Source organism: Puma concolor, chromosome B4 (assembly GCF_028749965.1).
Source record: "Puma concolor isolate L17-30 chromosome B4, mPumCon1.1.hap2, whole genome shotgun sequence".
NCBI lineage: Eukaryota > Metazoa > Chordata > Mammalia > Carnivora > Felidae > Puma > Puma concolor.
Window position 1 is genome coordinate 16,050,521 of NC_141673.1, and position 21,912 is coordinate 16,072,432.

General features: G+C 44.0%; 1 protein-coding gene across 1 annotated transcript in view; it reads right to left on the reverse strand.

Annotated features, from left to right (window-relative positions):
• Positions 1-331: 331 nt before the first annotated feature.
• The window catches only part of POLR3B (RNA polymerase III subunit B), a 105,535-nt gene continuing 83,954 nt past the window's right edge, over positions 332-21,912 (reverse strand). The window contains exons 24-28 of the mRNA XM_025926658.2: positions 14,190-14,293; positions 13,440-13,606; positions 9,805-9,918; positions 6,720-6,893; positions 332-1,096 (exon numbers count right to left, since the gene is read on the reverse strand). Of these exons, the coding sequence (XP_025782443.1) occupies positions 967-1,096; positions 6,720-6,893; positions 9,805-9,918; positions 13,440-13,606; positions 14,190-14,293 (689 nt within the window). The 3' untranslated portion in view covers positions 332-966. The remainder of the gene's footprint in view (positions 1,097-6,719; positions 6,894-9,804; positions 9,919-13,439; positions 13,607-14,189; positions 14,294-21,912) is intronic.

Consider the following 21,912-nt stretch of genomic DNA (forward strand, 5'->3'; position numbering starts at 1 on the left):
TAACATTCTATGAAACATCTTCAGTGTGACATGCCACGGATGGAGCCCTAGACCATTACTGAAAGCTTTTCTTATTTTATAAACAATCCTTGTTTACCTGCCTTCAGGGCAGAGAGACTCAGAACAGATTGGAAGGAAATAAGGGTGAAGAAGGTTGTCAGATTAAAAAGAAAATGGACGGCTAACATCCTGGCAGGAATGGAAGGCACAAATGAATCACAAAGCACCCATAGGCTTATTTTCAGGGGTTCAACAAATATTGTTGCATAGTATGATCATGGAGGTTCAAAAGAAGAGCATTTGGGTCCATAAGAGAAGGGGACCTCCATGGTAAGTTTAAGATGGTAGGAATACATTTATTACATTTCACCAAGATGAAAATGTGTGGGCATCTAAAGGCAAGACTCAATAGTTGGGGAGATGCCCACAACAGTAGCAGGTAAGAGAGCCATCCCTTCATCCGCTGCTCTCGACCCTCCCCCCTTCACACTTGTCCTCTCCCTTCACACACTGTTCCTAATCAGCCCTCTCGACAGAGGCCATGCCAACTGTTCCAACAGACTTCAGATCCTACAGGTGTCATAGAGTCTTGAGCTCTGTTAGCCGGGAAGGCACTGTGGGGAATATTAACCCAAAATGTTCTTTTTAAGGAGGAAAGTCTAATGAGTTGATTTCAAGATACCAGAACATAAATAAAAGTTTATCTTTTAGGTCACGTCCACTTGTGAATCAAATACAGTACAGGAACGAAGAGACTGCATCCCAGTCCATACTGGTGGTGTCCGTCCCAGGGCCCAAGGCCACGGAGTCAGTCTTCAGTGTAAGAAAGCCTCTCCATCTGTTTTTGTTTTTTTGAGGGAGAACATTCAAAGGAATTGTTCACAGGAGCAGGATCCTTAATCCCCTCTGCTTTCCACTGTGTCAGACATAGCGATTGTTCTCTTTAAATAATCACCGTTTCCATCCTCACTCGTTATATTTGGACAGTTTCAGCCGGGGGATGATGTTCATGGACTGCAGCTCCTGGAAGAGCAGCTTGCAGGCATACGGGATGCGGAGGGAGGACACGTGGCACGAGGACTTGCAGTAATGGCACCTGAAACCCAAGTCCGCATGTGTTAGAGGGACGGGGACTCAGAAACCAAGGCCTGCATGTAGAAGTGCAAAGTTTCTCTACAAAAGTCTACCACCATCCCATCAGTTCTGTTTGTCAGGGTTCAGTCTTGCTATCAAATATGTGCAGATATGTGCCCCTCCACCCCACCTCCCGAAAAGCAGCATCCAAGGAAGCAAAAGAAAAAAACCAAAACAAGTATCACTCCTGCAGTCTTAAAAGCATGCAATTTTAATCAGTTACTACTATGCTTCTAGACCATTCTCTTTAAAATGCAAAACATCTGCCTATTTACTTATTTTGAATGAGGCCCAGAAATGTGAGCCATCTCGAAGTTATTCAGATTTAGACTTTGGCATTGTGGAAAGCTTTTTAAATCAATTCAATCTCCATGTATTTGATAAAAATCTACTACTGTACTATTCACGGCAAGATGCTCAACAATTACAATTTGATCTGTCCCTGAGACACTTGGAAGTGTGATGGGGAAGATAAGACTTTCATATGGAATGTGGTGTCCAATCCAATGCGATTTATTTTTCCAGTGCTCTTCAAGTTTGGTTCTATCAGTAGAAGAAGCTACTGTACTTACAACGTTCTCTCCCTGTGTGCATGTATTCCCAATTGATCCCTACAACAGCCCATACTCCTAATCAACATGCCTGCTATGCCAAGGAGGGTTGTCTTTTCTCTTCCTTCAGGAAGAGCTAGTTCACTAAACCTAGGTTTTAAATCAATGGCTACAAACGATGAAGAGTCCCCAGGAAGAAAGTGAACTATCTTCTGAGGTTTCAGATGAACACAGGACTTCATCCTGTACCTCAAGGGTCTGGGGCAGTCAACAGAGTGGGTAAATGAGTGCAAGAGATGAACATGGACTGAGGCTTAGAGGATTCAGTGCTGACTAGGAACTGGAGGGGACTCCATCGTGAGCAGGAAGGGCCATAGTGGAAGGCAGTAAGGCAATATGAGTACAAGTGTAAACGTGCATATTATTTGATTCATCGCCAAGTGGCAAAGATGAGCGCATGAGAACGTTCACGGTTTATAACAGCACAAAGCAGGAGACTGTCCAAGAGGGAACTGGTTTGTACTTACAGGACATTTACACAGAAGAATACTGGGCAGTCATTAATCGTGATGATGTACACTCATATTTGTTGAAATATAAAGGTGTTCAGGACACACTCTGGAGTCAAAAAAGAAGTTTGCTCAACAGCCTGGTCCCAAGGAGGTCATCGGATGGGTTTCAGGAAATATATGAAGCCCCCAAAGTCATATGTAACAACATTTTTTTCTAAAGACCTCCTTAATACATTTTTTTTTTTAAGTTTATTTATTTTGAGACAGAAACAGCACAAGTTGGGGCGGGGCAAAGAGAGAGGGAGAGAGAGAAAACCCCAAGCAGGCTCTGCGTTGCCCCTCATATGGGGCTTGAACCCACAAAGCCGCGAAATCATGACCTGAGCTGAAACCAAGAGTCGAACACTTAACTGAGCCACCCAGGCGCCCCAATACATTATTGTTTAAGAACTATGTTTTTAATGTGCCTGGCTGACCTCATTTATTCAGGCATCATGTGGATGCTTTAATTAAATTGGAGAAATGGATTTAACTGCAGCAACTTCTTGCTGATTCTAGGTCACTCTGTGACTTCAACCCAGGCTTATCTGTTCAGAACTTCCATACTTGCTGGTTCATAACCCAGAAAGCCCACTAATCTTTTCTATTATTAAATATTTCTCCATCACTTAAAATGCTCCTATGCATGTATGTATGTGCATATATATAAATGCATATATTTATACACATATATAAATTAAAAGCTATTATATTACCTTACCCTGTGTCTGAACAATTTCAAAAGGAAGAAACTTGACACAAACAGCAGTTACGTAAACTCACTTCTTAGGGCAAAGGCGGCAAAAGGGGGAGGTGGCTGTGGCTTCACAGGAGAAATCGCTGTCCAGTAAAATGTCCTCTATGAGCTAATTATCTTAATAGGGATTTTCTTTTTTCTGTTTTCCTTCCAGACCTCTCTTTTGTGACTTATGCCCTTCGTGTCTTCTGCAGAACAACAGTCTTGCTGTAAACATCCCCATAGCAATGCCTTACTAATGTGCAAATCACTGACAAAAGGCCAGTTTCGAGGTTCTGAACTGCTCTAATTACTCAGCCTTCATTGTGCTGTTCATTAAAGAACGACTGCCTCCCACACACGCCGTGCCCCCTCCCGCACAGCCCGCACGCACAGGCAGGTAATGATGGCAAAGCCACGGCATCATTATGCTCCTCTGCCAGAGCGCGGCACACGCGGAGGCTGCTAGACGACCACACTGGGGTAGGATTTTTTTCTGTTGGCAACAAGGGGACAAGCAGGCCACTCAAAATCAGACACACAGCATATCCAGGTCTGTTTAATTACAGGAAAGACCTTAAGGCGTGTAACCTGATTTAGCCCCTTTTCAAAGGATTGCTATTAAGATACACAAGGAACACCTGAGCTTCGAAATTAGGCACTGCCATCACATGATGTCTAGATGAGACAGAAATGAAGCAGGAAAGAAGAATTAAACAGAATAATATTGAGATCAATAATTGCTTTCATTAGTTTCCCTGAATATTCAGTGGAAGAGATGGGAAGGTTTTCAAAGTCTGTGAGTGAATCTGGTCTACTGCTCTCTTTCTCTCTTAGGTGGTGGGCACAGGAAAAAAAGCAGAGAGGATGGAAAAGGAAAGGAAAAATTTTTTTTAAGTTTACTTTGAGAGATCAAATGAGTGAGCGGGGGAGGGGCAGAGGGAGAGGGAGAAAGAAAATCCCAAGCAGGCCACACACTGTCACTGCAGAGCCCGACACAGGGCTTGATCCTATGAACCACAAGATCATGATCTGAGCCGAAATCAAGAGTTGGATGCCTAACCGACTGAGCCACCCAGGCGCCCTGGAAATTCTTTTTGAAGTTTCATGATCCCTATTGTTAAAAAAGTGACTCTTCTGTACCATTTTTTCAAAGTAAATTACATAAAAATCCGTGTGCCAAATTGGAAGATTTCAGCATAGTGGAATTGGTCCCAGGGAGCTTCCTACTACATTTGTGTGGCTGTTGTTACACAGCCAGGACAATAAAAAGCAAATTCAATATGCACTTCAGAAGATGAACAGACGTCTCAGAATTGAGACAACCCCCCCGCCCCACCCCGAGTCACCAATATAAGAAAGAGCCAGGCTTATGCTTAGATTAATAATGTCACCCATTTCTGCACCCTCAGGAAGGGAAAGAGCTGCAAATGGCCACCTCCTGTGTCTGTTTTTAAATGAAGTGATTTCTTCACAGACAAGTCTCATCAACTTCTCTACACCAAAAACCATAAAATAACTGGCTAAAAGGTTTTGTCATTAACCTAGCAAGGTATATACACTACGTCCTAAGATGCCCCTCACTCTGACTCTTGATTGGCTTTATTCAGGATAACAAAGAGACTGGAGGCTTAGGAGAGCAAGAAGTCCCTGCTTTTAGGGGAGACTCAGTGGGGCAAAGGTGGCCCAGGTATCCCTGGAACTCACTTGGGCCCAATTCTATCTCCCAGGGGACGGCGCCTCCCTAGGGAAAAGGGGCTCTGGGAGTGCAGGTGAGGGGTGACAAGGGAGTAAAGACTGTCCCTGGGGCGCCTGGGTGGCTCAGTCGGTTACGTGTCCGACTTCGGCTCAGGTCACGATCTCGCGGTCCGTGAGTTCGAGCCCCGCGTTGGGCTCTGGGCTGATGGCTCAGAGCCTGGAGCCTGCTTCAGATTCTGTGTCTCCCTCTCTCTCTGCCCCTCCCCCATTCATGCTCTGTCTCTCTCTGTCTCAAAAATAAATAAACGTTAAAAAAAAAAAAATTAAAAAAAAAAAAAAAAAGGGAGTAAAGACTGTCTCCTGTTCCTGCAGCACCAGCTTTGGACCTCATGAGACCTCGTCTCTGACAGAAAAGCAAGCCAAGACCGGCAAGCTACGGGCTCTCCTGCCTACAAGGTAAGTCGGGGCTCCGGGTCGGGACTGGCCCGAAGCAGACCAGTTGTTCCTTGGCAGGAGAGTGGAACATTTATGAAGAGGAAAGACCAAAAAATACATAGTTTCATCTTTTAAGCTGGACTTTGTGTCCTCAACTCTGCACAGAAATGACATATATCATGATTCACATACTTTATCTATTCGCTACCCTCCATATGCAGGGTTAGTTATCATTTAGCAATTGTTTTTCACTAAGCAACCACCAGACCCCAGGCTGCAGGAGGTATAAACAAGAGAGAATGCAGTTAGAAGGAACTAGGAGATAAGTTCCCTGTGAGCAGCCATTCACTGGTCTTATTCACCCCCATATTCTGGGGCCCAGAGAGTATCTGGCACTTAGCAGCCTCAAGCTGTTAAATGAATGACTGAGACAGACCTCGTTGCTACCATCACGGAATTCAGTCCCAAGTGTGTAGCAGTTTGCTACTCAGAGAGCACACAAACAGGTGTCAGGGTACCAGGTCCTGGTCCTGCCTGTCCCCAATTTGCCATAGAACGTGGAACAACACACACAGCTCTTTGGGCCTGAGGTTGAATAAGGCTGTTCAACACACGTTCTCTAAAGTTTCTAGTTACAGGGGCACCGGGGTGGCTTGGTCGGCTGAGCATCTAACTTTGGCTCAGGTCCTGACCTCATGGCTCACAAGTTCAAGTCCCACGTGGAGCTCGCTGCTGTCAGTACGGAGCTCGCTTCGAATCTTCTGTCCTCCCCTCCTCTCTCTGCCCCTTCCCAGCTTGTGCTCTCTCAAAAATAAATAAATCTGGGGCGCCTGGGTGGCGCAGTCGGTTAAGCGTCCGACTTCGGCCAGGTCACGATCTCGCGGTCCGTGAGTTCGAGCCCCGCGTCGGGCTCTGGGCTGATGGCTCAGAGCCTGGAGCCTGTTTCCGATTCTGTGTCTCCCTCTCTCTCTGCCCCTCCCCCGTTCATGCTCTGTCTCTCTCTGTCCCAAAAATAAAAATAAACGTTGAAAAAAAAAAAATTAAAAAAAAAAAAAAAGAAAAAAAAATAAATAAATCTTAAGAAAATAAAAAAAAGTTTCTAGTTATAAAATGCTATAATTCTCATAACTAACAGTGAATCTACTAGGATTTTTTAGAGGTGAATAGTGTTATAAAAGGTGTTTGAGGGGTACCTGAGTAGCAACCGACTCTTGATTTCAGCTCAGGTCACGATCTCACAGTTCATGAGTTTGAGCTCCACAATTGGCTCTGCACTGACAGTGTGGAGCCCGCATGGGATTCTCTCTCTCCCTCTGTGTGCCCCCCCACCCCAACTCTCTCTCTCTGAAAAAAAATAATAAGCAAACTTAAAAAAAAAAGTGTTCGAGATAACATTAAGAAGAAAACAAAGTCTATACTCCTTGGGTCCTTAACCTCTAGTGGTGTAGAAAGCAGAACATGAGGTAGACAAACTAAACAGGTACATATAAAATCCCCAATTCTAGGAATGCATGGATGGGGAAGGTCGGAGAATAGGTGGGTGTGCTCCAGGGTCAATTCTTGAGCTGTGATTTAAGAGGCAAGGGGTGTGAGAGACATATGGTATCCACTTACCAGCCAGAATACCCCAGAAGTCCACACTGCCCACAGACATCCACCTCAAAGGCATCACTTGAAATCATTAGTCTCTCTAGTAAAAGCATACTGGCTCCATAACCGATTAAACAGTCACGTTCCATCTCTCCAAGACGCAAACCGCCGTCACGAGATCGACCTTCGGTGGGCTGCCTTTGAAACAAGTTAGACAAAGGTGTCATTTTTACATTAAACAAACAGAGGGGCCGCATCACACACTGGCGGAGAGCACAAGGCTTCAGGGGAGGGTTCGCCTGGGTCCAAATCACTTACTAGACGGTGGCCTGGAGTTGGGGGCTTAGCTCGCCTCTCAGCCGCATTGGCAAAATGTAAAATTTAAGGCTCCCAAAGAGCCTTAAATGAGAGGAGATGTAATACTAGTGATTGCTACTGTTATTATGACTGAGTGATAATAAAAAATAATTGTGTAATATTATATGATATAGTAAGTTAATATATAATCATATAAAGCAGCAGAGCTACCATTGCTACTACCATCACGATATCATTATTGTTAGGATAGCACAGTCCTCAAGTCAGGAAGATGGTCTTTTGAGTATTTTCAGGGATATTTCAGTTCTGTTATTTCAAAGTGGAGAAACTAAGCAGAACAGACTGTGGAAGAAACCTGGGTCCCCAGTAGTTCCTGCCAGGGCTCCAGAGAGAGGCAGCTCCAGGTTATTAAGAAACGAACATGGAAAGAAGCAAATGGAGTTTTATAAAATTTGGACTAGATGAGGAATCATCTAGGAGGACAGAGTGCCTGAGCCAGAAGGGAAGTTCCCCAGAGACAGGGAAAGTCCTGTGTGTCCCCTTCAGGTATGAAAACACTCTATTCGTCCTTAGAGGGGGCACTTCAGCTGGGAGCTAGGAGTCCCCTGAATGGATTCCCTGGGGCTGATGTATCTGCCGTGCTTGAGAATACTTTGAAAAAGTTAAGAATCTAGGACTCAGAGATACAACTGGGGGATTCTGAAACCACACAGGCAACCCCACCCAGGTAGTGATGCCACAATGTCTAAAAAAGAAAAAGTGAGCTATCTCCCTGGCTGGCAGATTTCGGGGTGACACTCCTTAAGCAGGAGTGGACCACAAACCTCGTTTGCTCTATCCCACAGCATCTTTTACTTTTTACCGTTGCCACCGATTTTCCAAAGAGAAAGGTAAACAGAGTGGGGCCAACATGTGCTCAAATTTTACCTTATGTTGTTGCTAAAGGTTACATTAGGAACTAGACTTGAGTTGTAGATTATTTGTTCAAAGACAATTTACATATAAAAAACTGACAAACAGTAAGTCTAAATGAAACAAATAGTCTACATGAACACACCATTAGTAGAAACTTCCTTACTGAGCACAACTTATGTACGTCTTTACCTGCTGACAGAACACCTGGGGTAGGAGGGTCCCTCTCTCCCTGACCACTGGACAAGTGAAGGTGGCCAGATCATACATGAGCAGAACCCAGACTTGAAATAAACCAAGTGAGATAAGGGACTAGGAATGGGTAAATGCACTCTTGGCAGCCTTCCCACAGAATGCACTAAAGTACTAAAGTAGTAAGTTTTTTACACAATGAAGCAAAAACCGTTTTGACGCTTGTTACTCTGGAATCGATCTTAGATGTTATAACTGAAATGAAGGCTCTGGAGGGACCGCACTCAGGGGAGAGATACACCCAACCCAAGCAGGGTCTTACTGCTGGGATTATTGGTGTCCTCAGAATCTCAACTTCTCTTCCCTCTTCTGCAATTTTGAGCACACATGTCTATCATTTCAACAGCCATATGCATCTGCATCATGGGATTTAGCCCTCCACCCCCCTCCCTTGGTCTAAAAAAGTAAATTCACATACTAGTTGTTTCATCGCCGGTCCTGTCCCTATTGTAACATCTATGCCGTGATCAGTGAAGGCAGGCAGAGAACTGGGTATTTCCTGAGCATCCCCCATCGATGGGCACTATACATATATTCTATATTCAAACCTCTGACATTCACCAGCACGCCATGAAATGGGCATTAGTGTCGCCACTTCACGTAGGAGAAAAACTGAAGCTGCGAGAAGCTAAGTGATGTGTCTGAGGCTTGTGGCAGAGCCACAAGGTGGAGTTGAGTTTACGTCCATGTCTCTCTGGCTTCAAGGCCTGTGTTCCCTCTCCTGGCCCAGGATTCCTCGATGTTGGCATGAGAACCATGCTGAACTGGGTAATTCTTTGTGGTGGGAGCTGCCCTGTGCATTGCTAGGTATGTAGCATCATTCCTGGCCTCCACCCACTGGATGCCAGTAGTTTCCCCCCTGTCCCATCTGGTTGTGACATTCCAAGATGTCTTCAGACATTGTCAAATCTCCCCGGGAGGTAAACTTGCTTGTGGTTGAGAACTACTGCCCTGGACTATGCTTCTCCAACTAGTACTAAGTACACGTGATATAGTACAAGCAATGTAATACTAAGAACTAAGCACTAAGAACACGTGAAACAGTACCTGCAATTTCTTCCCAACAATTATACCCATTCATCAACACGCAGACACTGTGCTTGGAACTGAGGATGCGCTGGCGAATGGGGCACAGGTGGACCTCCTGGAGCTTATTCGAATGAGCAGGCAAGTACAGGTGCCTTATGCTCCAATAACAGAAATTTTAAGAAATGAGTTGTGGCTTGGGCTCCCAAACAAAGTACGTATGTGTTTTCTGTGTACACATGGCAGCCCACAGGAGTATCCACGTGTGTATCTATGATGTGTAAGTGTGTCTACGTTCTTACATATGAACCTTTTTGAATGAGACCACGTTTGCAAACAGGTACAAGGTCAATGAGCATGTTAGGCGACTACTGGCAAGACCTACAATGGGTCTGCTCTTATGCCTATGAAACGATTTTTAATCGGCTGCTATTTTTTCATGCTAACCAGACATATATGACTTTTGCTGATGCCCAGCACTCCAAATTTTGACATCTCAGGGAAAGAGAAACTTCACCGAGTCAGCTTATTGCTGTATCTGGGCAATGCAAGGTAGACTCGACTGCATTAGAAATTCTTTTTGTGAATGCTTTTCTCTTACCTGGTAAGAACAGCTCGTGGGCCCCGCGCCCGGGCATGCATCTTATCCAGCACCATGTGCTTCAGTTTCTGATAGTACACGGGGCCAAAATAGATGTATGCTTCTAAGGGCTCGCTGAAAGAAAAGGTCAGAGTTTTGGGCTAAGAAACCAAGTTTGGGCTAACAACAGACAGCCTTTGCCAGGACCCCTCAATGGCAGGGCCTTGCTTCAGACCAGGTTTATGAATGAGTGGGAGAGAATGATTTTCATTGTGCACTGAATGAAAAGGCAAGATCTGGAAATATAAAAATATCATGGATACGTTAGAAGACACACTGTTAAATTAAGAAATAAAACCTTAAACTGACTATGAAAAAGTATGTAGAGGAAGGTCCCTCCTTCACTGTCCTCGCCCTCATCAGGCTACTACCTTTTCTTGCCTGGACTCTTGCACACAGGCCCTGCTTCTGCTCATATCCCTTAACGATCTTCTTTTCACAGACAAACCAGAGTGATTCCTTCTAAAGTGTAAATCTCAGCACTAATCTGTATCATCCAAATTGTGTAACACAGCAATAAGGTCTAACATAATCTGGTTCTTGCCCGCCTCTGACTCATTTCCTGTTGCCTTTCCCCATTGCTCATTCCACTCCAGTAACACCGGCCTCTTCATTGCTCCTCAAATGTAGGAAGCCTGTCTGCCTCGGGGCCTTCGCATTTACTCTTTCCTCTGCCTAAAACATTCTTCCACCAGGTATTCACATGGCTGTCAAGCATCTCACCTCCTCAAAGACTTTCCTTTCCCTCACCACCTTATCTAAAGAGGAGTCCTGCTCCCACCCCATCACCGTGACCCTATGCTATCTCAACGCTTACCTTGGCTTTGCTTCTTCAGAGCACGGATTACCACTTGGTATTATAATCCACGTTTAGTATTTCCCTGATTATTGCCTGTCTTCCCCACCTGAAGTAAACTCCTCAGGATAAGCACTTGGTCTCCTCTGCCACTGTGGCTCCAGCACTACTAACCCTGTCTGGCACATAACTGGCGCTCAGTAAACGTCTGTTAAAATACAGCTGACTCGATGCATCCTTCGAAAAACTATAGTGAAAGCTGTAAAGGACAGTGAATATTTCAGTGCTTTGACAGGAGAAACCTTTTTTCTGTAGTTTGGAGCAATAGCAGGCAGGGGATTAAAGCCTCTGAACAATGTGAACTGCCCCAGAACGTCCTCAGAAGAAAGGGGGCTTATTTTTAAAATGAAGAAACAGGCACAGAGGGTCTGAGAGGTTTATCAGAGCTGCGGAACGGGCTGAGGCAGATCCAGGGCGCTCCCCGCCACGCTGGCCCGTCTTGAACCCCGTACGTTGGGCCACGGCACGATATGCGAGTGGGAAGAGCAGCGAGCTGTGTGGCAGAGGTTCCATCAAAGCTCTTGGTCCCTCCTGCTTGGCTTGTCTTCCACCACTTTCAGCGCCATAGGCTTTTCTAGCTGTCTGGCCACCGCACTGGCTTAAGGACAGCCAGGTAAGTGGGGTGCAGGACACAATGGATGGGGTGTCCGGAGACACCACTCCTGTCCCAGCTCTGTCACCCAGTAATTACATGACCTCTTTACCTCAGTCTTCCTAGTTGTCCAACAAGGGGGTCAGACCAAGGTTCTTTCCAGCTCTGAGAGTCAAGGTTCCAATCCTCCACATCATGGTTGCTCGTGGCAGAATTTATGGAACTCTGTCACCTAATGCCACCCCATCCCCAAATGAAGAGAGCCGTGCACAATTTTCCCTCCTGGTTATCTCAAGGATGTGGCAAGGGGTGAAGCTGGTGGGTGAATGTAATCGCAAGCCCTTTGGAGAACTTTCAACTAATAAGCTAAACTAATGTTTCTCAAACTCTGCCTCTTGAGATGAACGGCAAACACATGAAAACACTAGCTGGGGCATAGGGGAAGACGGTGTAGACAGAACCTGAAGTAATCTATCAGAAGCAGAGCATAACCCATCCAAATCTGTTAGTAAAATGATGTTTAGAAGGCCCATCAAATCCATTCATTGGATCTGCACAATTTCTGGTCAACTCCATTATTTATGGACGAGGAACAAAGACCAAGACCATCAGTTTCACCCTGACAACTGTAATTTTTGAAGTGGACGTCAGCTACCTTCAGTGCATCACTTTGGAAATGGACCATTATTCTCTTCCTGTAATGCGATTTTCTAGAACATCTCGGGCACGATACACCTAGGGAAATCTATGTTATCACAGTTTGGATAGATCATTTTAGAAAGCACTCAATATTTTCAAAAGATACACATTCCAGCCATTGTAATCCTATCTGGCCGATCTACATGCAGCACAAATCAAGCCCTGGGTCCTTATGCACGCCTCCACACCCAGTTTCACTTGTGTACAAGCAGGGTGAAGCCTCAGAAAAACAGTATAAACACCATGTCCCAGAGTTTTATCCGGCGTAAAACACAATGTGTGTCTTAACTTAAGCAGCTAATTTGATGTGAGTCAAGTTTCAAGAGCCTGTTTGCCCCAGGGTAACAGGAGGAGCCAGTGCTCAGCCCAGGAGAAGGCGCTTTCTCTTCCGCAAACTCACCTCAGGTGAGCGGAGGTCTGTCCCTTGGAAGATGTCAAACCCACTTCTCCTCTGCAGGAAACACACTCTTCACATGGTCTTCCCTTCTCATCCTCTGTATCACCCACCCCCTCAGAGACATCTCCTAACCCATTCTTTCCCTTCATTTCGGTGAGAGCTATTTGTACTGATTTGTTCTCGGTTCCTTTACTGACAAAATCTTTGTGGAGCACCCGCTGTGTGCAGGCATTGGAAATAAAACAGTCAACAAAACAGACAAGCCCTGCTCTCACGGAGGAGACAGGTAACAGTATTAGGCAGCATTATTACATGGGGTGTCTGATAATGATGAACGCGACAGAGAAATTTCAAGTAGAAAATGGGCAGTACAGTGAGGTGTAAGTTTTAAATTGGGAAGTCAGGGTAGGTCCTGCTAAGAAGTTACCTTTTGCCATATTTCTGCAGTGAGTCTAGTAACAAATTTTAGTGGTCGGCTCCCTACTTCAAGGACCGTGTTTATTTTGTTTCCCATTATATACCTAGTACCTAGCACACATCGTGAACGAATACACAAATGCTAGGACTCAGAGCACTAATTATCAGAGCACTGTCAGAGCACTAATTACCTGATATTCATCCTGTTAATGCAGAGCAAGTTCAGTGGTTATGGGATTTTACATTATATACAATTAAAAGTTGTATCGATATCCTATTTTGGTAAATGAACTCTCTTCTACTTTTAAAATGATAGCCTCACCAGTAAGAACAGCACTCCTTAACTTGTCAGTTTTCTGATTTGGATTTCCTTCCCCCAGCACTGTTTTACTGAGATATAACTGACTTCTACTGTGAGCAAGTTTAAAATGAGCAGCATGTTGATCTGATCCACTCATATATTGCAAGACGATTACCACTGTGGCTTTAAGCTAACCCCTCCATCACAAACTCAGATTTTCTTGTGTCCGATTTCTTAAAAGAGTAAAACTTATCCTAAGGTGTACCACAAGGGCTCTTACCTCTTACTCTAATAAAATCACGCTTTTCTTTAAAATGTCTAAAAACACACTTACCCTGTGATGCCAGATGTAACATAGTCTTTCCCCAAGTAGTTATAACCATGGCGGACGAGGTCTTCACACACGTCCTTCACTTTACTGCCTCCAAACGCAGTGCCGTAGTGGAACCTGCCGTCCAGCACCCCGGCCTTGCCGGCCAGCAGCTCGATCAGCTTTCCCACCTGTGGGGTCGAACAGCCTTAGTGGGCAGCTTCCTGGGGTATAAGAATTCTGTCTGTTTAGCTGTGGCCTACTTCCCCAAACAGCTGTGAGACGGCAGTGAATAGTTACCACTCTCCCACGTGTGACGCTTGGAAAAGCCTGACGCGTGGGATCCAAGTTTATGCCCCCAAAAGCCCCACGAGATCGGCACTGTTCTTTCCCTCAATGTACACATGAGGGAACTGAAGCACAGAGAGGCTGAGCAGCTTTCCCAAGCTGCACAGCCGGTAAGTGGTGGAGCCAGGATTGCAAAACAATAACCATGGAAGGGAGATACAGAAAGGTTAACACAAGAGGTTCTTTTTGCTGAGGGGCACGTGCATCCCCCAGAAGACTGCTCTTGAAGGAAGGGCCGGCATGCTTTGCACTCCCTCTCTAGAGGAGGGTAACCTAGCACTGTCAGGAGCTAGGAACCTCTTCATTTGGCAAAAGGCTCAAAGGGCCCTTTCTAAAAATAACTTTCAGGCTCTCATGGCCAACACTCCCTACGAACCCACTCCTGCCTTCTTCCTAAAAAGCAGTACCTCTGAAAAACGTACTGACCGTCATTCGCGATGGGAAGCCATGTGGGTTCATGATGATGTCCGGACAAATGCCAGAATCACAAAACGGCATGTCTTCCTGAGGGACGATCAAGCCACAAACACCTGAGGGAGAGAAGATCCCATGCCATGTAAAGCACATCAGCAGAAAAGAAGACTGCAGTGCTTAACTGGCAGCTCCCCACCGCTATCTCTACAGCCTTCTGCATGGTCTCCATCAAGAGTCACAAGAGCCATTTCCAACCATCTTGCCAGATGATACAATTTGAAAACGGCCGTCCTCGCAGAGAGCGTCGCAGCCTGTGGACTGGCCTGCTGGCACGACACCCGCTGGTGCTGTCAGGCTGCTCGCCCAACCTCTCCCGCCACGGAGACCCAAGAGCGACAACTCCGCTGGGCCCCGGCCCCTGAAGCTTCAAGTCAACAGCGATTTCGCTCCTGGTCAGCTAGTCTGCGATCTGCTACCTCCCACGGCCAAATCACAGGAATCCGACTCCTCCGCCAAACACAGAACTACCTGTCTGACAGGTGTGTTCACATTGTGGTTTTAAAAAACTGTGATAAGGAGGATCCGTGTGAGGCTGACTTGCTAATAGGGCACCCAGAGCGCTGGCTGATGGGCTAGTTTTTGCCAGGGCTTCCCTGGTTGAGCCTAAACTGCCCTAAGGAATTTTAATTCCTACCACTTACAACACATTAGGAAAATGATCTTTGATTGAAGCTGTAAAGTTGAACAAGAAAATTAAATGCCAGATCATTCTTGGAAGAAAAGGCTGGAATTAGAAACGTAATTCTAAGAATGAAAACAGAACAAAAACCTACCAGTTCTATGCACACTGATGGTCTCTTACATTATTTTATTACTCTCTTCATATTATTCCAACCTGTAGGGGATTTTGTTGCTTAATTCCTCTGATTTCATTTTCTTGGTAAGAGGGATGGGGCATCTTTTAGATTGTTAACCGCAACCTACACGATTTGAAATTGGAAAACTAGTGTACAATGGCATTGGATGGAGAAATAAAGTCCTTTCACACTTACTAAGATAAAATTCCCTTTCCCTTGTATATAAAGTTATCAAGTATGTGCACCTACTGCACAGAAACTGCTCTCCAAGAAATTCTTCATTCCTGTTTGATTTCTACATAATTACTCCAACTATTTTGAAATAAAATTTTTGTGATGTGTCCTAATCACCAAAAGCTAAAGTCTAAAGAAAAAGAAAGCCATGTGCTTTCAGTATTGGTTATTAATACCCCGATTTCCAGCGGCTGCCTACAATATGGTAATTAGGTTCGTGGTATTGAATTCTAGAGCACATAGGTACCATAATTGGCTTTTTGGTTGAAACTGTACTGTTTATTATAAAGAACGTATGCTTTCCTACATGAAGAACAGGAACAATCATTCAGTTCAGTTTATTTCAAATTCAACTACGAGGTCTTAGAATTTAAATCAAGCAGATGGGGCGCCTGGGTGGCGCAGTCGGTTAAGCGTCCGACTTCAGCCAGGTCACGATCTCACGGTCCGTGGGTTCGAGCCCCGCGTCGGGCTCTGGGCTGCTCAGAGCGTGGAGCCTGTTTCCGATTCTGTGTCTCCCTCTCTCTCTGCCCCTCCCCCGTTCATGCTGTGTCTCTCTCTGTCCCAAAAATAAATAAATGTTGAAAAAAAAAAAATTAAAAAAAAAAAAAAAAAAGAATTTAAATCAAGCAGAGTGTGTGACCCCTTCTTCCTTCCCTTCAAAAATCCATCTTGTCCACAATGAAATTATCTGACAAACACTTGGGCTACTGGGAAATCTACTCTGAAAGAGATCAAATTGTAAATCTAGGTGCACCGACAACAACATTGTGTAGCAGCGAACAAAATGTTAAAAATGGCAGTTCCTGCAGAGGCCGGTCCTGGGATGTGCTCTGGAGAGAATGTCACTTTGGCTGGTGAGGAGGTGGAGGGTTTGGCTATCTCCCTTCAAAACAAAACCAAAGGAAGACCTCAGCACCCTTCAGTAGCAGTTCACAGGGGGGAGCCGGAGTCTACTGCCCCCCCCCTCCCACCCCCAGCAACATGAGGAGGTGGGAGTGAGGGGCAGGAGGTAGAGCAGCTCCGGAGGAAGCAGGGAATACTTATAATGGGGGGGAGGGTGAGGAGAGAGGTGATTTGCATTTTGGTATTTTTAGTTTTAGTTGACACGGTTAATCAAGCCAACTTAACTTAGGTATGAAAACAAAAGCAATGCTCCTTCCCCTGAAATCTGAATCTCTAATAACTTTGCTTGAAACCCGATTAAAATGTAGTACCGGTTTTCCTTTTTGGGAAGTAATTATATCAGCCCCTTTTTGACCCTGCATTTAAAAATACATGTAAGTAACTTTGGGGTTTTTTTTTTCCATCCCATTATAGGAACTGCTTTGGCCACATCCAAATCAAGGGCACCTGTAAGCCAAAAATTAAATCTTAGCTAACTTAAAATTACTTTAGGCTCTGAAAACCCTTTTATATGCCAAGATGGTTCCCATAGCAGACAGCCCTGTGTTGTTTGTTTTGTGTGAAAGTGAATGATAAAAGATCCATGAAATCGACACAGAAAGCCAGAACAGCAGAAAGAACTGAGGGCTCTCCATCACTGGGGCTTCTACCCTCTGCTGACTCGCGGAACAATGGAAGCTACACATCCAACTGCAGATCTAACACAGCTGTGCATTTCATTAGATGAAGAGCACTAGTGACACAAGTAAATAATTAACTTATTCTGGTCCGCTGACTGTGCTTATGAGACCAGTCATAGCTGACAGATTTTAATACAAGTTAACACAAAGAAACCATAATGAGCTTAGAAGTTAAAACAAAATATTTAGACAGAATTTGATGATCTTGAATCTCAAATGAGACAGATGATTTTTAAAAGTTTGTATTTTACGGAATTCATTAGGGGCGGGGAGAAGAGAGCTCACAGGCTTAGAACCAGACTTTTCTTTTTTTTAAAAAGGTACTTCTCAGTTTCAGAATTATTCCAATCCTTCATCAAAGCAAAGGAAGGTTTCTTGTCTTATTTTCAAATGAAACATTAAAACTATTTTCTCTGAGGATGGAGGCATAAAATTTCTCCCAACATTTAGAACTCTTAAGAAGTTACGGGCACTTTCCCTTAATGCTAGTTTAAAAATGTAAATGATATGCAGTCCGCTCCAGTGTGTTAACACTCCCCTGGATCCTTGAAAAGACGATGGACTACAAATAAACCATATCTAATGGAAGCTGTTGTTGAAACAATTACCGATTCCTACCTTAAATGCTTACACAGCATTTCAGATTTTAAAATAAAATTTCATCCCCTGGCTCACGCTGGTGTCTTAACCCCATTGTTTATAGCACAACCTCCTGGCAGCGAAATGCAAATGCACCAGTTTAACAGGGTCCGGAATGTGTAATGGACTTACAGGGGCCAACTGGGAAGTAGACCCCAGCCTACACTCCAGACCTTTTAGGAGCTGAAAATAGGTAACAGGGAGAAACTAGAACACAATGTCAGAGCACAACGGTTCCACAGATACCCCATCGGTGATGTATTATTCCATCAACATCAATATTAATTTCAAATGTAAAGGTGAAGAAGTTAGGGAGTCTAAACCCACAAGTCTGACCCCCAAGCCACACAGGAAAGGCAAACCTGGGGACTCACTGTCACAGCTGTCTGTGTGCCACCCCCTAAGCACTGGAGGATCTTACGCCAATTTGTTATTTCTATTTCCGTAGCCTTGCAGAACAACATATAAATCATTTTAAGAATAGGTTTGCCCCACGAAAGTTGAGTTAATCCAATGAATCATTATTAGAAAGTATTTCTAATTATAAACAGCAAATGACTTGTTCACAAGTCATTTTTGGCTTCTTTTTTTAAAAACTAGTTTTAGTGTAATGGACCATTCTTAATTCAAATAGAAAAAAATAAAAGATAAAACAAAAGATAAGGAAAAACAAAAGCATTCTAGTACCATGTCAAGACAGGAAAGGGAATAGAACTGGCAGGAGAAAAGTGTAATGACATTTTTAATTCAAGAGCTGCTTTTTTTTTTTTTTAATTTTATTTATTTTGAGAGAGAGAGAATCACAGACTCCGAACCATCAGCACAGAGCCCAATGTGGGGCTTGAACTCACAAACTGAGATCATGGCTTGAGCCGGAATTGAGAATCGGACACTTAACCCACTGAGTGACTCAGGAGCCTTGAGGGCTCTTTTTGATGTGACTTCAGTGTGTTGAGAATGGACTAACAAATCATTTTCTATTTTGTTGATAACCAGGTCTCACTTGAACATCATGCTCTGCTTCACTGTTTTAATTAAAAAAATATATTTTTTGATTTGACGGGGGGGGGGGGGGGGGGCAGCATGTGCACGGAAGCGGGGCTCAATCCCACAACCCTGGCACCATGATCTGAGGCAAAATGAAGAGTCAGACACTCAACTGAGCCACCCAGGTCCCCCTTGCTTTAACTTTTATTAGTAAGTCTACTGTCTCGTGTAAGCACTTTTGGATGATGTAGGCCACTCTGAGGCTGTTATCTTAGGACCCTTCCTTTCCTGAGGGAGGAAAGAGGATCCTGTCCCTCAGTTACCAAGCATATGTTCCGGATGAGGGCTGTGTCAGAGGTGGCAGGAGGGGGCTCAGGACTCAACCCCACAGACAGGTGTCCTGTACAGATTTCAGTGACTGAATATTGAAAATGAGAACATTTATACAATTCAGCTGGAGACATTCTCATGTTCTAAATGATGCAGAGTACATTGGGCAGTGGGTTCTGCTGAAATAATACTAATCAGAGGCTAAAATGATCTACTTTGACCTTCTGTGCGTACTCACCTCTTAGATAAGCTATTTATTCTGCAGAGTTTAACGCTCTCAGCACTAAGGCGGGGTGAAGTGCTGCTGTGATTTTTCTTTATCTGTCCCAGTGTAAGAAAAGTGTTGGTGTTTTGTAGAGAAGTAATGGTATTACTTGGTATTAATGAGGTTCGCAGACTTGGGGAGGCGGGGAGGAGAGGGTTCCATCCGCAAAGGGCTCATCACCCCCTGGACTCTCAGATCAAGGCAGAATATCAAGGAATCAGGGGACCTTCCTTTGACTCCCTGAGGTTCAAGCAATACAGTGTTCCTGTGGGAGGGAAAGCACCACTTTCTGGTGAGCCTTGGTTGTTTGGTCTTTGTAATGGGAATAATTAGCACCTATCTCATGAGGCAATTGTGTTAGAAGACCAGATGAACTAATGTCTGAGAGGTACTTTAAGGTCCTTAGAGAAAGGCAGCATCTAAACACAAGGAATTATTATTATATAAGAAACCTAATTACTCTCAGCAGGAAGCAAACTAGCAAAGCAGAGGAGACCAGCCTAATGAATAGAAGGAGCAGTAGCTGTGGCACTAACTGGATGAAGGGGCCGAAAAGGAGCTCACTCGGCTGGGCTGTTGAGATCATCTGACATCATCAGGATGGTGTCCCCTACCAACTTTACAACTCACAGGCCCCGGGCTGCAGACTTCCAGAGCGAAATGGTTTACTAAGTGATGAAAGGGGGGGTGAGCAGCGGGGATGCTTTCCAGTTTGACCATTTGTATCAAGTAAAAGGCGTTTTTGCTTTGAATAAACTCATCTCGATAAGCCTTTGTATATTCAGAAATGTGAAATCTTTAAATCGAAACATAAAGGCTAACACAGGTGGTTCCTCCTTTCTTCCTTCCCTCCTTTCCAGTTACTGAATTAACCTTCTTTTATTTTTCACACCACCACCTTAAATAATCCCCAGGGGGAGGGGAGGAGACAAAAACTGTTGAATCATATTAGCTTTGTTTTGCCGTTGAATCACTTCCAGATCTATCACATCTCCTGCCATATCCCAGTTGACATAATTTTAATTTGGCTCTTCCTTACATCTTAACAGATAAATAATGCATAAGAAAACTTGATTAGCTTTCTTATTAAAACATCACTCTAAATGAGAGGAGGCGCTAGAAGACAATACAGTTTTTACACGGCTTTCCCATGAGCAGTTGAATGGTTTGATGTGATAAATTTGCATAGTCTGAAGCACACAAAGGGCTGATTAATTGAAACCCTTACAATGCTTCTGGAAGCAGCTATTGTAAAACAATAACCATAGGAACTTTACAAAATACACACGGCTCAATGTGTCAAGAGCTTAATAAAATGTGTTGAGGCTACACTATTTGGAAACAGAATTGGAGATTTTTATTCTGGGCCATAAAACACTAAACACCCTAATTTCAAAGCTTTAGTTGGATATTTACTGAAAGGTCAGAGGGTTACTAGCTAGCGACCCAAGACCAAAATTTGTTCTTAAGAAAGTAAATGAAATAAAATGTTCTTACAATTAAGGGGTCCATGTGGATAAAATAATCCTGATTTCTAGCATTAAACTAAGAGTTCCCAGAATTTGTTTTCAGACCAAAATTCTGAAGGGTCACTTGGCATCCTACACCTCGTTCTGGGGCTCACACTGTTAGTTCCTTCGGCCTCCTTCTCCCCTCCCACTTAGAATCTTTCATTCAAGCAGGATCAAGCAAAGTAGGGAGCCAAAGACATCCAGACTTTGAAGCTTCGGTCTGGCAGAGAGGATTTTAGGCGGCCTCAAGTGCTACATGTGTACAAGGTACTATTATTATTATTTTCAATCAGAGTGTTTTCATTCTCTCGGTATTAGAAAACAGAATCCAGAAAAAGGAAATAAATTAAGACCCGGAAAAAGCAAAGTTTTTAACCAAAGCTTGTTTAACCAACGAACTTTCCTCTCAGCTTTTCTGCCACTCAAGAATTGACATGTTCTTACTTCCCACAGCCTCTTTCTCCCAACCGTACAAGGATTCTGTAATGTGTTGGGAAGTCAGGGTAGTTTTTTTTTCTTCTAATACACATTCAACCAAAATCTTAATACATTAATTCAGCAAGTTGATGAGTAACTTTTATTAACGCAAAATAGAGAAGCGAGTGGCTTTGTAACAGAACTGCTGCTGACAGGCGAGGGTCACAGAGGACTCTTGCAAACCATTTTATCTGTAAATATGTGATCCTTATGAACCAAAGATACTCTGAACCAGTCCATGAAAACAGTGTATTTTGATAAGACTATACTTCTATTTTAAAACAAAGGTTGGCTTTGCTCTGTTTAAACTGGCTGTCTGAGGATTTAGGGGGAGATTCTGAGGAGCGCAGGCCATTATCTCAGATTTGCAGTTATTAAAAAGCTTCTGTTTGCCAGGACAAACACTCTTGCTCAAATACAGTTTTTCCTCTCCTCAGGAATACTATTTGGTATTGCTGCCCAATTCTGTGATCTACAGGACCTTTGTTGGAGGTGCTAATCCTTTTTCACATGAGAGACTGAGAAATGTTCTTTCAGGGAAGTGATATATTGCTTCCCCCCCCCCCCCCCCACATCAAAGGAGTCCACTTTTCCTCCCTCGTTGTGAGTGGCAGCAAAAGTAGGAGGAAATCTGGAAATATAATAATTTGGTTTGCCTGTACACTGAAAGGATACTCAACTTGGGAACTCCCTAGGCTAACAGATAATTTCTGTTAATTTTTTTTTTTAAAAGGGGGAAATCTGCTTGCCCTTTCTTTTTTTAAAAATTTTTTTAAATGTTTATTTTTGAGAGAGAGAGAGAGAGAGACAGACAGACAGACAGACAGCAACAGCACATGAGCAGGGGAG